The 14,854-nt window shown below is 37.5% G+C and overlaps 1 protein-coding gene across 4 annotated transcripts in view; it reads left to right on the plus strand.

Moving 5' to 3' along the window:
* Positions 1-14,348, plus strand: part of CAV1 (caveolin 1) — a 30,492-nt gene extending 16,144 nt beyond the window's left edge. For all 4 annotated transcript variants that reach the window (XM_090287396.1, XM_090287397.1, XM_090287395.1 and 1 more), the window contains exon 3: positions 12,160-14,348. In XM_090287396.1, the coding sequence (XP_090143522.1) occupies positions 12,160-12,501 (342 nt within the window). In that variant the 3' untranslated portion in view covers positions 12,502-14,348. The remainder of the gene's footprint in view (positions 1-12,159) is intronic.
* Positions 14,349-14,854: the final 506 nt, after the last annotated feature.

The following is a 14,854-nucleotide window of genomic DNA, read 5'->3' on the forward strand; positions in this document are numbered from 1 at the left end:
GCATGCTGGCTGAAAATGCCACAAATAAACATTTGGTACTGAAGAAGATCAAGAGCTAGAGTTCTTTTCCTCTTCTCATCTGGGCTCAGAACTCTGCGGTCTTCCCTTCTATAGTCCTTACCTTCAAACTGGCGGCTTGTGTTCCAAGAGGGATCAGAAAATAAGTTCCAAAGTTGGTTACAAGCTTTCAGTAATTTGTTTTTTTGTAACCAGCCAATTCCTCTTAATTCATGTAACAGAAGTGCATAATTATTTGCAACTTTAATTAGAACAATGGTCTTAAAAAGGTCTAACTAAACAGAAAATGTTCAGGCTTTCTGAATGCTGATGGTTGTCAAATTCACCTAGTTCCTGTGCCACATTTCTGAAGGTCTTTTAATAGGCCATCTGTGAGCCATAGGGTCAGATGACTAAGAACTACAGGGCAGGATCTCTATTACTCTGAGATAGATTTTCCCATTACCCAGCTATATAGAGTTTGTTTTTCTCTGACCCATATAAAATTAAGCATCTCTTAGTACCCCAGCTGAATGATTCTGAAGATAACATAAAGTTGTTTGAATTCCGGATCACCTGAACACTTTTAGGGGACTCATAAGCTCCCTAAACAAAGGAATGTCAAAATCTATAGGTCTGAATCCAAATTTCATGATAAGCAAAAACTAAATTAATCTTTCTTCCCTATCATTAGCCACTTTTTGTCTACTCTCTCTTACCAAAATCACTGTGACTCAATTAAAATAAGTGAACTTAATCAATGCAGGCAATTACTAACCCTTCAGCTAAATAATAACATATTCAAAACTTATTTTTTCCTAAAGGAGATTGTTATCAGCTTGGTGTTGTTATAAATGGGACAGAGAAATATAATTTAGCAAAATGGTAACATTCACTAATTCATTTATTTATTCAAAAAATGTTAATTTAGTGACTACTACATTCCAGGGAGCAGTCTAATAGCAGAAACGAATCACACACACACACACACAATCACAGCATTAAATATATGTGTGGTAGGTTGGATGAAATGAAGTTCAGCGAGAAATGAGGCAGGGACCAGAAAAAGTCTTTGAAGAAAGAATATTTAGGTTAAGATATTACAAAAAACTCAGGGTTAGACAAGTGAAGAGTGATGGACGGAGGGATCCTAGTAAAATCAACGGCAAATAGAAAGCTCTGAAGCAGGAAAGGTCTTGGGCCACTGTCCTGAGAAAAGGTATTCAAGATTCCAGTCTAAATTTAAGAGGTTAGTGATTTGGTAAGGTGCAAGGAAGTGACTTCCTATATTTCCTTAAAATTGAGGGAGTGAACCATGGAAGGACATGCCCCTACGTGGTAATGATTCCTGAATGAGCTTTGGCAGCCACAGGCTGTCTCTTGCATTTGCACTGTCCCTTTTTCAGTGACACATGGCCAGCTCATCAACCCTGTCCTGGTTCTGTTTTCTCATTTCACTTATTCTGTCCTTAAAAAGTAGGTGCTTCATAAATACTAAATGAGTGAATGAATGAATGAATGAACTTACAAGGCCAAATACTTAAAAAAAATAATTTAATTAAATTCTGCAATGAACAAGTAAGCATTCTAGGCTATAAATATTTCTAAATTTCAGGTCCTGTCTCATTATATCATATTCTGATTTTCTAGTGCAGGGGTTATCAACCTGAAATAATCTTCTCTCCCTTCCCCTCTAGGGAACATTTGGCAATATCTGGAGAAAATCTAGTGGGTGCTGCTGTCTAGTAAATAGAGGACAGGACTGCTAGAGTGCACAGGACAGCACCCCTCCCCAATAACAAAATGCCAAGAGTGTCCAAAGAAGAAACCCTGTGGTACCGGTTGGGGGTTATGTCTTGAGAGCCATATAATGGGCTGTTATTATCTTTGCTTAGACCTTACAAGAACATTGGTGTAGATCCTCTTCCTCACTTGCCAACCAATTTTCATACCTACAGAGATTTATTTCATTCATTTTCTATTTGTTTAATATACAGACTCAAAGCACTGAAGGGAAAAATAATCTAACAGTGAGGTAAGGCGAAAACTACTGGCAACACTATGTTGACTTACCTGAATGGTAGGAAACAACCTCTGCCATCCAGAAGTGAACTGCAGAAACTGTAAAGAAGTTAATAGTGTTTTAAAAGCTCTGCTTTAACCAAATGTTTATGATGACCAATTGGCAGCCTGAAAATGGTAAAGATATTTCCGTTTTTTGTGTTTTGGTAGGATGGGAAGAGCATTTATTTTCTTTAGTGCGCTAATCATTCATACTTGTCCCATGACACACCCAGAAGTTTAAAGAATAACAAACTCCCAAGTGTAAACACAGAATTTTGTGAGCAAGTGAGGCCTCCAGATGAATCCTTATAATTACATGTTTAAATTAAATAAGATTTTCATGCATTAAACATTACAGGACTTTTCTATTTGGGAAGAGAACTTTCAACACTTTGACGTACTATAGTTATTTCTCCTCAAGGATGGCAATGTAAGTGCTCCCAAAGCATTGCTCCTCCCTGTTCAAGTTCAATGCTCCTATCACTAGCCCTTGTGTGACCTATTTTTGCACTGTTCACAGTTCCATGTCAATTGTTTGGTGACACTCAACATCAACAAGCGCCACCAAATTGATATCAGAAACTTGAAGATTAAAAAAGGGATTTAAAGTTCTACAGCCTGTTTTGTACTCAACCATCCACTTTTTGTGATAATGAAACTTAGAGGCTTTCTGTAATAATAAAAATGTGAGGCCATGTGGACAGGAGAGATGGTTCCAGGTTCCTGAAGAAAGCTCATAGCCAGTGGGTCTCAAGTGCACCAAGTGTGGCTTTATGTTCCTGCCTAGGATCTCCATAAGAAAAGGTGGACAGCCTACTAAAGGAATAGGAACCTTGATACCATTGTGTCATTGAGGATAGTTTTTAGCAATTTCAAAGGGATGTGTATGTATTAATTTCCTAGTACTGCCTTTAAAAGACACAAACTGAGTGGCTTAAAGTAACAGAAATGTATAGACTCACAGCTCTGGATGTTAAAAGTCCAAAATTAATGTGGGAGCAGCACAGTGCTCCCTCTGTAACATGTAGGGGAATCCTTCTTTTTTTCCTTCGTAGTCTGTAAAATGGAGGAAATAACACCTGCCTTCCAGGTCTTCATGTACAGGATATGATGTGAACTCATAGAGGCATATAGTGTCTATAATATAAATTGTTGCTATTCTAAGGATTCTGTAAAAGTCTGCCTCATAATCTATCTGCCCAATGATGCCTGAAATCCATTAATGACACATAAAGGACAATTGACAACAGTGATGTGCCTTGCTCTGCACATCCATGTACACTTCTGCCAAGAAAGGAAACACAGTCACCCAGATTCATGCTGAAGTACAAATTACTTCAGACCTCCTTTTCTGAAATGGGGACACAACAGACACACACAAAGGAAAACATGAGACAACTGGAACCAAAGAATGAATTTATTATCCTTACCATATCCTCTCCCCATTGGGGTGCTCTGTCAATCCCCTGCAAGGATGAGCCCAGCTGCTCCTCTCCTTCCACCCCAGCTTCCTCTTTGAGGCCTCACTTCATCATACTCCAGTGTGCCCCCTACTTTGGGTCCAGGACTACACAACTGTAGTTATTCAGATCATTGGAGCAAAACCCAACCAAGCAAAAACATGCTTTAATCAATATTTTCTAAATAATTTTTTAATGAAGAGTAAAGACTTCTGATTTGACCTTCCCCCTATTTTATGGGCTTTCCATGTTGCCTAAGTCACCTCAGTGATAGCCAACTCTTTACTTCATTTTGGTCAGGATGATCATAGTATTATATATCTATGGTGAATAAGAAAATCATTCTGGATTAAATGGGATACCAAAAAGTTAATTAAAGTATACCTGTGATACCAGGCAAAGAATTCATCAGAGATAATATGTTGATTAAGTATAATGTTATGTATGTCTACATCTTTTCAGTGGTCACTTACAGCTCCTTTAAAATATTACACGTGTTGAGGAATTATTTATTTGCTAATTAACATGCACATAATACTACTAGGTATTGTGGAGGATACCAAGATGGGTGCAACAAGCACAGACATGCCCTAAATTCTGGTTTGGTCCAATTGTGTACTAGTTAAGTGAATATTTCCTAAGTGAGGAAATAAAAGACTATTTTCTACTCTTATTATGAAGATAGACTAGAACTTAATAAGTTTGTGAAGAGAAGCAGATGAGTGGGCACTAACTATAAATGTAAAATATCATTATTCTAAGGCTTCTGTAATGTCTGGAAAGCAGCAAGAGGGAGGTTAGTCCAGAGGGAAAGACTCAAAGGTTTCAGCTGGAGGCCCAGGCTGGGGACTGCAGATCCCTCTGCACCCTGCCTCATGCAGCTAAGCCTCTTGTCTTACTCACAGAGTTAAATAAAAACCAACCTTTTACCATCTCCAGCTTGAAACCTGGGTTAGTAATGCAACCCTCTCCCTCCCTCGTCAAGAGACAATCCTGTGCTCTTGTGCAAAGCAAGTTGCCTAGTATCTGCCACCCCAAGGCAGCCCAGAACATGACAGTGTTCCTTCCCAGGTTTACATGTTTTCTAAGACTGCTTGTGGATCCTCTGGGAATCCAAGTAATTGCAGGCATTAACAACACAATCCAGGCCGTCTGTTTTCAGTCAGAGCTGTAAGAACACTGCAGCCTTTTCCCCAGTAAACACGTGGGTTTTTGCCCTTGCCCCTGACAAAACACATGGGCATTAGAGCAAAGTTCCTGTGTTCTGGTAACACTTAATTGTGCTAATCCTCAGTCTTCTCTACACCCACACACTCTCACACACATTTATTCCATTGACTTCAAAGGCTGCTCAGCATGTTGGAAATGTGTGTGAGAACAGTGAAGGGAGTTTGAAATATCCAACTCCTCTTTCTGAATGCCTGGGTTTGGTACACACACTAGGATTATAGAAGTGCATATTTGATTTTTTAAATTATATTTTATTTGTTAGATTGTTACAATAATTCCAATTCTTTCCCCTTTGCTCCCCTCCACCCAGCACCCCCTCTCCCCCAGCAATCCCCCACCAAATCCATGCCCATGGTTTGTACATACAAGCTCTCCCACTTCACCCTTTCACATATCTTTCTTCCCCTTTTTTAAATAAATAAATGATTAATTAATTATTTTAACAATAAAAAATAACAATCCCTCCCACTCAGATATTACGACCCTTTATAATCTTTTAAAGAACAATGGGCGAAGGTCTCAAGCTCCTCTAACTGCTTCAAGCTGGACATGGTCATCGTCCTACCTACCCTTGGGTCCAGAAATCCCTAATAAGAGTGATTTTTTAAAACATGCATTTGTTTATGCTGGGTATAGAATCATGAGAATAAACCAGGATTTCTATTGCCAGTTTGTGTGTTTTTCATAATAAATAATAGTCATTTGTCCTTCTTCAATAATACATATTTATAGGCTTGAATTGGGAAAAGCTTTTCAAAAAAATTTCCACTCCTTTCCCACCATTTCCAGATGCCATCCCGCATATGAAGAGCTCCCAGAGAGAAGCAGGAAGCCAACCAGGGGGGAAGAGCATCATAGACAAAAGGAGCTGCCCTTAAATTGAAAGGAGCATGGCATACTCCCTACTTTTGCATTAAAAAAATGAGAAATTTTGTTAAAAATAAAGATTCCCCAGGCACTACTCCAGATCTGAGTCAAAAATGAGGCCTAAGCATCTTCATTTTTAATAAGCTCCCCACACTTGCCCCTGCAGTTGATTCTTTGCCATACTGCTCCTGCTAAGAACCCTGGGAACTGAGGACCCCTGTGCTAGTGCATTATAACCAGGAATCCAGATTCAGTGATGGATTTTTCAGGTGGAGCTGGCTTTTAGTCTTGGTGCATATCTCAGTATAAAACCAAGCCACTTCAGGTGTGTGAACTGGTTCCACTGTCAATAACCTAAAATTTTTCTAATATTCTGTTTGATGTGAATTGTAGAAAGCTGAAAATGCTATATTTCTTCCTCATGTATTTATGTACTTTGTCCCAGGACCTAATTCCTGAGTATTTATATACATTCATTATAAACATTTTTCTATAAGCATGAAAAATGAATTAACTCAGAAAAAAATAAAATAGAAAATAAGGAATGATAATCAAAATAAAGGTGGTTTGTAATTGCATTAGTTTTCTATAGTTGCATAACAAATTACTCTAAAATTTAATAGCTTAACACAACAAACATTTATCATCTTACACTATGTCAGGAATCCAAGTGTGACTTAACTGAGTGGTTCTGGCTCAGAGCCTCTCACAGGCTGCAATACAAGTGTCAGGGCTGGAGACATCTCAAGGGCCAACTGGTAGACGACCCACTTACATTGGACTGAGGGTTGTTGGCCAGAGTCCTTTCTCAGTTCCTTCCACGTAGACCTGAGAGTCACAACTCACAACGTGGCAGCTGGCTTCCAGCAGAGTAAGCAAGAGAGAGAGCAGGGAAGGAAGCAGTATGGACGTATAATCTTCTATAACCTGATCAAGGAAGTGACCTCTCATCATTTTTGCCATATTTTATTATTTAAAAGCAAATCACTAAGTCCAGCCCACACTCAAAGGGAGGGCCTTACACAGGTCAGGAATACCAGGAAGTGGGGCAGGGGGAAATCATCTTAGATGTTATTATACAATACATTCATTTGCTTCTTTTATAGTCAGTTTGTGATCCTGTTTATTTTTTGCTGAAACTAAATTTTAATGTAAGACAAACATTTTCTGATACAGGTTAGGCATCATATTCTGGAAAAAAAGTCTAGTACAGTAGTTTTCAACCAGTATGCTGCAAGAGGCACCCTGATGTGCTGAAAGAATTTTTAAAACATGTAATACTTGACTATTTAGTTAGGGGCACTGACCTCTTTTCCCTTAGATTGTGAAATAAAAAATGACAACAGCCAACACAACTATAGCCATTCAGTGTGAATGCATCAAAATTATACCCATTTTTGTCAGATCAGCAAAATATATGTATTTTTGGTGTGTCACAGAATTTTAGTAATTAGCTTATGTGTGCTATGATATTTAAAAAGAAGGTTGAAAATCGCTGGTCTAGTAGTGTTGAAAAGATACTTTCAGGTCAGACATTGAACCCAAGTGTTAAAATGAGGAGATGTACAGTTTCTATGCCAACCACTAGGATAGTTTTAGTTACTACATCACTTAGTAATACTTTCTTCTATGGGTAACTAAAACTCTGAATAGCTGTGGCTTAAAAATAAGTATATATATGTCACATCAGGAAAAGTCTAGAGATGAACAACTACTGGCATTGTTTTTACAGCTTGATAATGGTAAAAGTAGCATCTTCTATTCTTTTGACCTTTTACTCATGCATGTTACCTTGTGGTCACAAGATGACTTCTTTACATTAAGGCTACATATCATATTCTAAGCAGAATGAAAGAGGCCAAGAGCCACACTATATGCTTCTGTCTCTTTTCAGAAGGAAGATAAAGCTTTCTTTAGATTTTATTGGCCAGAATTGGGTCACATGCCTACCATAAACCAATCACTCACCAAGGAGATTCACATTACTGTGGCAATCTAAACCAACTGTGACTTATCTTTGAGATCAGAGAGTTATTGCTATTACCTAGACAATGAAGATTCTGTTGGCAGAGAAGTAGAACTGTGGATGTTGGACAGGCAACACACAAGTCTTCTGTGAACATCTTGTGTGTTGTTATTTATGTGCTCTATATATCCAACACAATCGCAATTTCCACTAAGAGTTTAAAAAGATAATTTTCCATAGAAACATCATATGCAAGCATTATTGCTCATGAAATCTTAGATATACTTAAAGTTTCTTTCTGAAAATTCCTTATTCAGAAATAAAGTATCCAGATTTTGAGACAAAAATGACCCATTTTCTAATCTTGTGTAGATATAAAATACTTTTCAAATACTGCCATCAGATATATTTAACAAATGAAATCTTCTGAGGCTTACCATATTAGCCCCATATTGTCAAAACACAGCAAGACAGATAGTTTTTCCTGACATCTGCTGCTTAGATTGTTAAATTGTTTCTGAAATTATAGCATCATAGGTCATTGCTACACAAAGGTATTTAATACCATTTATAAAAATCTAGTAATATAAACTGTTAAGTTCTAGTAAAGCATCTGTTAAGACACAGACATACTACTGAAGCACATTTATGCCTTTGATCTTGAAATCTACATAATGATTCTTGCCAGAAGTACAACTTGTTCCATAGGCTACAGAATGGAAAATCAGTTCTTGGAACAGTAGCTCAACCTCATCTGAGGGATCCTATTCTAAGAAACTAAATGACACATGTACTTCTTGTGTTTTTGTTTGTCTTTTTTTTTTTTTAAGCAAATCTCTAATTCTTGTTCTGCTCCAAATATAAGTGAGTAGGTAAAGTTCGGCTCCAGAAAAGATCTACCGTCCTGCAAGGTATAAGAGGAGTGAGTCCTCGAGTAAATAAACTCCAAAGTGATAGCTTTAATGAGGAATAAATAAAACCAGTGATACATGGGAACCATGAGCACATTGGGGATTGTCAGAGAGAGACACCACCATTCATTCAACAATAGAACTGCAGGACCTCTTGAAAGCAAGTGATGTTCAAGTTCAGATGTAAGCAAGCCCAGCTGCCTTTTGTATTGGCTATGCAATGTAGCAGCCAGACTGATTGAAGATGTGTAGTGGTAGCTGAAGTAGTAGTGGAAGAGCCCAGGACAGTTTCTAAGCCTGAATCCCAATCCTGTGTCTGCCATTAAATGGGAAGATATCCTTGATGCAGTCATCTGACATCTCTGACCATCAATTTTTCTATCTCAAATGAGACTTAATTTCCTTAAGGACCTCTGTAGCTTTAAATATCTATGACTCTGCTGGAGCAACTGTACTTAAATTTATGTGGAATTTTGAACTTCCTTTAAATGGAATGACTGATTACTAGTGGAACTTTGTAAGGTTCAGTGCATTATCAGTATATGTCAAAAGGTACAATGAGGATATTTTAGTTTAAATTTCCCTCCAGTTTCTTCACCCTGGATAGATGTACAGAAATGTCTGTGTTTGTGTTGTGAAAAGAACATTCACTTAACCTCACACAAAGATACCTTACAAGCCAATGTCTCTTAGAAGGCAATTAGAGACTTACAGGAAACCTAGAGATATGAATGAGGTAGGCAGAGAAGGAGTATGAGGAGAGAGGTGTAAGTTCCTAGGGAAATTGTGTGAAGCACAGGGCTGGACCGAGGCCTGGGGATCAGGAAGTTAGAGTTCTAATTTCAGCTTTTCCACTGATTTGAGGATGAATCATGCTCACTGGCAGTTTCTGGAAAGCACTGAAAAAAGGAGCCACCCTGAAATTTTCTAAGCAACTTAAAGCTTAAGAATTTCCATTGTGTTTATTGATAAAAAGCATTTATATGTATGCTTAGAAAAATACAGTTATTATCAAGAAATCTTACATACAGGCATACGTTCGGAGATCTGCACTAATAATCAATTGTATGTATGATGTACATGACTTTGTTGTAAGGCTGTCCTCAAACACCATGGGAATTCTTAGTTACCAGAGGGATTAAAATCAGTATTTTTTAATTGTGAAATACTATAATTGCCTTAAAGAAACTTTTAAAATATTTTTAAAATATTTTTTTAAAGCAATGTTGTATTGAAGAAAGAATCAATATCTTTGAGGCCAGGTTCAAAATTAAAAGCCACCTCTTATTTACCTGGAAAATTTAACATTTTGAGTCTCACATTTTTCTGTAAAATGGAAATACTACCAAGTTGCTGTGAGTTAAATGAGAATAGTGTCTAATCATAACAGCTAGTTGACAAATGTTAGTAACTCTCTTCCCTTGGAAAAGAATCTCAAAGCAGATGTGCTTCAGGAATCTTCTGTTTCAGTAAAGTCCTTCCCAAACTCCACTGGTAGTGGACTCTTTATTTTCAAATAAAAGTAATGTACTTTTGTACATTGTACACTCAAAACATATATATACCTATTTCAGGGCATTAATGGACCACCATTGCCCATCCTTTGACCCAAAGTATGAATGCCTGCTCTAGTGTATTAATTTTGATATCACCAAATCCCCTTACAAAACAAGATCATGTTAAAAAAAATAAAATTATTTGGGTATCTTGTAGCTGAATGAAGAAAACTGTAGGTTTTTATTTTTAATGGTTTTGAGAAAATGCAGTGTTAGAACAAAACCCCATAGTAGATAATTAAGTCAATTGCACAGAAACTTAAAGGATTGATCTGACTTGCCACATATTTTGTATAACCTTTTAAAAAACACAAGTTAATGTTTACTTCTGAGTCTAGACTTAAATGAGCAGAGAAAAATTACAATGACACTAAGTATATAATTCATTTACCTAACTGGGGACATATCATTTTTACATATTACATTATTAGGACATTGAACAATAGACTAAGAAACAGGATATTATAGAAAATATTTTTTAACTATTGGTAAGCATCATGCACTTTTTCCAAAAGATGTTTTATTGCATTGACTCCAAGGAAGCTCCTTGGCACTGAGAGGCTCCATGGAATCACCCAAGTTTTTATTCCCTAATCCTAAACGTAGCTGTAATGTTGCTAGCAGTCATCAACTCATTTGGGGATCTACATTTCATCTCCATATATCTGTCAACAACAAGCAGTTGAGCTGGCTCTGTGTCACTCTTTTAGGAGTAATTTTTTTTAATCCTATGCATCAGTTTTTATCTATATAAACCCTTCTAGAGGGATAAAATCTCTTGAGAATTAACTGTTTAGATGAACACGTACTGTGAGAGAGAGTGCTATTAAGAAAGGGGCCAAGTTTACTTTCCGGCCCTACCTTTATAAAATGACTATCTATATTCCCAGATTGTTTGAAATCCCAGATCTCATGAAAACAGTGCATGCAGCAGCACTTGGTAATTACTAAGTGCTATGTACTGCAAACTTACCTGATTACTACCTAATGGTCACCCAAAAGGACTACTACAGCATTCATTTGGTACAGACAACTGATTTTTGCATCTGTCCTTATTTGAAACGTTACCATTTGTTTAATTCAAAAATGAAGCTCTCTCTTAACATTTTTATACTGCCCTTCTTTCTAACTTTCTTCTTGATGTTAATGTCACCTCTGTTCTCCCTAGAAAGCAAATTGAAAACTCAAAGCTAATTTTAGGCTCTTCTCTATAACAACCTTGAGGTAACAAAGCTCTGTGGATTCTTCCTTTAACATCCCTAAAATTCATTCTTTTCTTTTCTTTTTTCCATGACCACTATTCCAGTTTTGTCCCTACCATTTCAAATTTGGGATATAGCAACAATCTCTCTGTCTTGAATCCCTTTTCCCCAACTTCCACACAGCTGTCAAATTCATCTTGATAAATGACTGCACTAATTGTGACTGTAGGCTGCATTCTCCCACTTCAATATCTTTAACAGACTCCCCACACCCCGACACCCACACTGTAAGTGAGAACTGTTGAGTCTGGCCCCAACCTGCATTAACCTCCCTTGTTCCTAGAGCCTTGCTCACACTGTTTCCAAGGCCATTTCTTCCTTCTTCTCCAAATCATACCCCATTTTCCAAGCCCTGCTCAAGACCCACCACCCCACAGCTTACAAATGATCTAATTTACTGAAGACATCCTAACAGTGGAGTGTTCAAAGAGTGTTCAGTAATCAATTAACTAACTACCCCTTAACATTGTATGTGCAGTTGTCTAAGAGTGCAATTAACTTAGGTAATGTCATTTACTGAGTGCCTTGCATACTTATCCATGTTGCTAGGTTTTACTTAAAGGCAGGAATTTTATCATATCCATTTGGTTCTCAACCATTCACATGATCAAGAAACAACTGGAAAACATGTTGAAAGTTCTCCTAGTTTCCACCCCATAGATGCAGTAAGATCTGAGTGGGACCCAAATATCTGTTTTTCCAAGAAGTTCAAAGTGATGCTGATGCTACTGGGTGCCTTCAAGCATCTCACACTGTACATAAAACTCATATATTTATAAATACTCAGTATTGGGATTTTTCTCTTTCTACTATTTTAAATTGTATTCTGTTACTTCTTCTGTTTAGATTGATTTTGAAGATGTGATTGCAGAACCAGAAGGAGCACACAGTTTTGACGGCATCTGGAAGGCCAGCTTCACTACCTTCACTGTGACGAAATACTGGTTTTACCGTTTGCTGTCTGCCCTCTTTGGAATCCCAATGGCACTTATCTGGGGCATTTACTTTGCCATTGTTTCTTTCCTGCACATCTGGGTAGTTGTACCATACATTAAGAGTTTCCTGATTGAGATTCAGTGCATCAGCCGTGTCTATTCCATCTGCGTCCACACTTTCTGTGACCCACTCTTTGAGGCTGTTGGCAAAATATTCAGCCATATTCACATCAACATGCAGAAAGAAATATAAATGACAGTTTAAGGATAGAAGTATACCTGATTCTTCTTCTCCTTTCAATTTTCTAGGTGCCAATTTTAAGTTTTAAGTTGCTAGTATAGCAACAATATATGAATGAATTTTCTTGGTTCATAATAAAGAAATCACTTTCAGTTTTCATAATTATTATTTGTCTCTTCTGAACTATTTCATCTATTATATTTTGGTGGTCAGAATTTTTAAAACCCATTTAAAACACTTTCCTTATACTTTTATTTGCATTTGGGTCATTGTTTTATTGGCTGAGATAAGAACCTATTGTTGAAAGATAATACGAGAGAAATATGAAGAGCCAACAACCTCAACTGCCTATTCTAAAATGTTGATCATTTTATGGTAAGGGAAGAATTCCAGGTTATACCACTGATTGTACAGGTATGTGACTGGTTTTAAACAAATTCTTCCCTCATCATCTGAAGTGTTAGTGACTTGCTGCCATTCATTTTAATGATCCAGTGGGATCTAGTGACCTTTATCAAATTAGAAAACATACTCTGAATTCACACAGTCTGACTATTGCTTTATCCGTCATTAAATTTTAACCTGTGATATGTTCTGTGTTTGAATATTTGTTATTATACATTGATAATAAGACCTAAGCGCCTTTCTGTTCTTCATATTTTCCTTCTCAAATAGGGTTCAACTAGTCAACTTCCATTAGGTAAGCAACTTCCGTGGGGAACAAAATTAGAAAATCCATTACATAGTTCTCCACATTTGTTCTGACTCTGAGAAGTCGGATGAAGTTCATGTCTGCACCTGATCACACACCACCTTTATCCATATTGAGTATGGTCCACATCAGCCCCATAAAATGAATTAAGGTGGACAAATGAGACTGAGTCCTCTCTGGGCTGGCAGGTGTAGAAGCCAACTTACCCTGTCTCTCATCAGCTGAATGAGATCAGCATGTCTATTCAGCTTCGTTTGTTTTCAAAACTAACCACACTTTCCTGACTCCAAACGAATCCATCACTGGGGTGTTTTAGTGGCTGAACATTGCGTTCTCTTTTCAGCTGATCACCGGGTCTCCCAAGAAGGGCTCATAAAATGGAGGTCAATGTGTGAGACTGTCAGAGTTGTTGCAAGGGTGACCCCTTCAAAGTAAAGCACTTACAGCCATCTATTATGCTGTGATACATGGCCCCTCTTCCTGCCAGGAGCTTTGGACCTAATCCAAGCATCACTTTGCTCAGAGAGAGGATAGGGGAGGAGGTAGTAATTAAAAACTGAGGTAGTTTTGCTGGAATAAATTCAAATTCTTCTAAACTCAAACTGAGGAATGTTATCTGTAACCTGAGTCATAGAGAAAGCTGCCTGGTGCACCCAAAACTTTTTATTCCTCCTGCTCATATTAAGATTCTGCTCTTGGGGAATTTACTTTCAACTTTCAGTTATGCTTTTACTTTTTTTTTGTTTTTTGTTTTTTGTTTTGCCTCTCAGAGTTTTCCTAACACTTTACTTACCTACCTGTTATTTACTTTGAACTTCTGCATTTAAAACAGACACTGGCATGAACATAGTTTTATTGTTAATCTGTGTACACTACATGTATTATACTGCATACTTCTTAAGCATAAAGATATTTTTATCTTTATATGAGGAAAACCACTTGGGAAATTGCTTTATGATTCAATCTGTAAACTGTGTATCCCAACACATGTCTGTTCTGCCTATAGGTTCAGTCCCTTGTGCAAATTAAGTGCTGGTTCAAAAGGTTGCTGAAATTTTATACACTTACTGATATATTTTACACTTTTTTAACCTGCATGTCCTGTAAAGGTTATAAGTCTACACAATAAAAATGTTTAACAATTCTAGAGTCAGCTTTATTTATTTACTCTTTTTATTTCTTTTTTATTAATTTTTTGTATATTTTATTGATTATATTGTCACAATAGTTCCATTTTTTCCCCTTTGCTCCCCCACACCCAGCACCCCCTTCCCCCAGCAATCCCGCCCCTCCACAGTCTATGTCCATGGGTCACGCATACAAACTCTCTGGTCTTTCCCTTTCCTATATTATTTTTTTAATTACTTACTTAATTAATTTCTTATAACAATAAAGAAATAACAATCGCCCCCCTCAGACTTGAGACCCTTTATAATCTTATAGCGGACAATGGGAGACGGTCTTATGCTCCTCTAGCTGCTTCAAGCTGGGCGTGGTCATCATCCTACCTAACCTTAAGTCCAGAATTCCCTAGTAAGAGTGGGGATGTGGAGGGGAGGGTGGCCTTCCCACATGGGGAAGGATCTTGCAGACTCCACGTCAGTTGGCTGTCCCTTGGTTTAACAGGCTGGAATCCTTGTTGTATTCTGGGGG

Source organism: Furipterus horrens, unplaced genomic scaffold (genome assembly GCF_987537825.1).
Source record: "Furipterus horrens unplaced genomic scaffold, mFurHor1.1.pri manual_scaffold_9, whole genome shotgun sequence".
NCBI classification, from domain to species: domain Eukaryota; kingdom Metazoa; phylum Chordata; class Mammalia; order Chiroptera; family Furipteridae; genus Furipterus; species Furipterus horrens.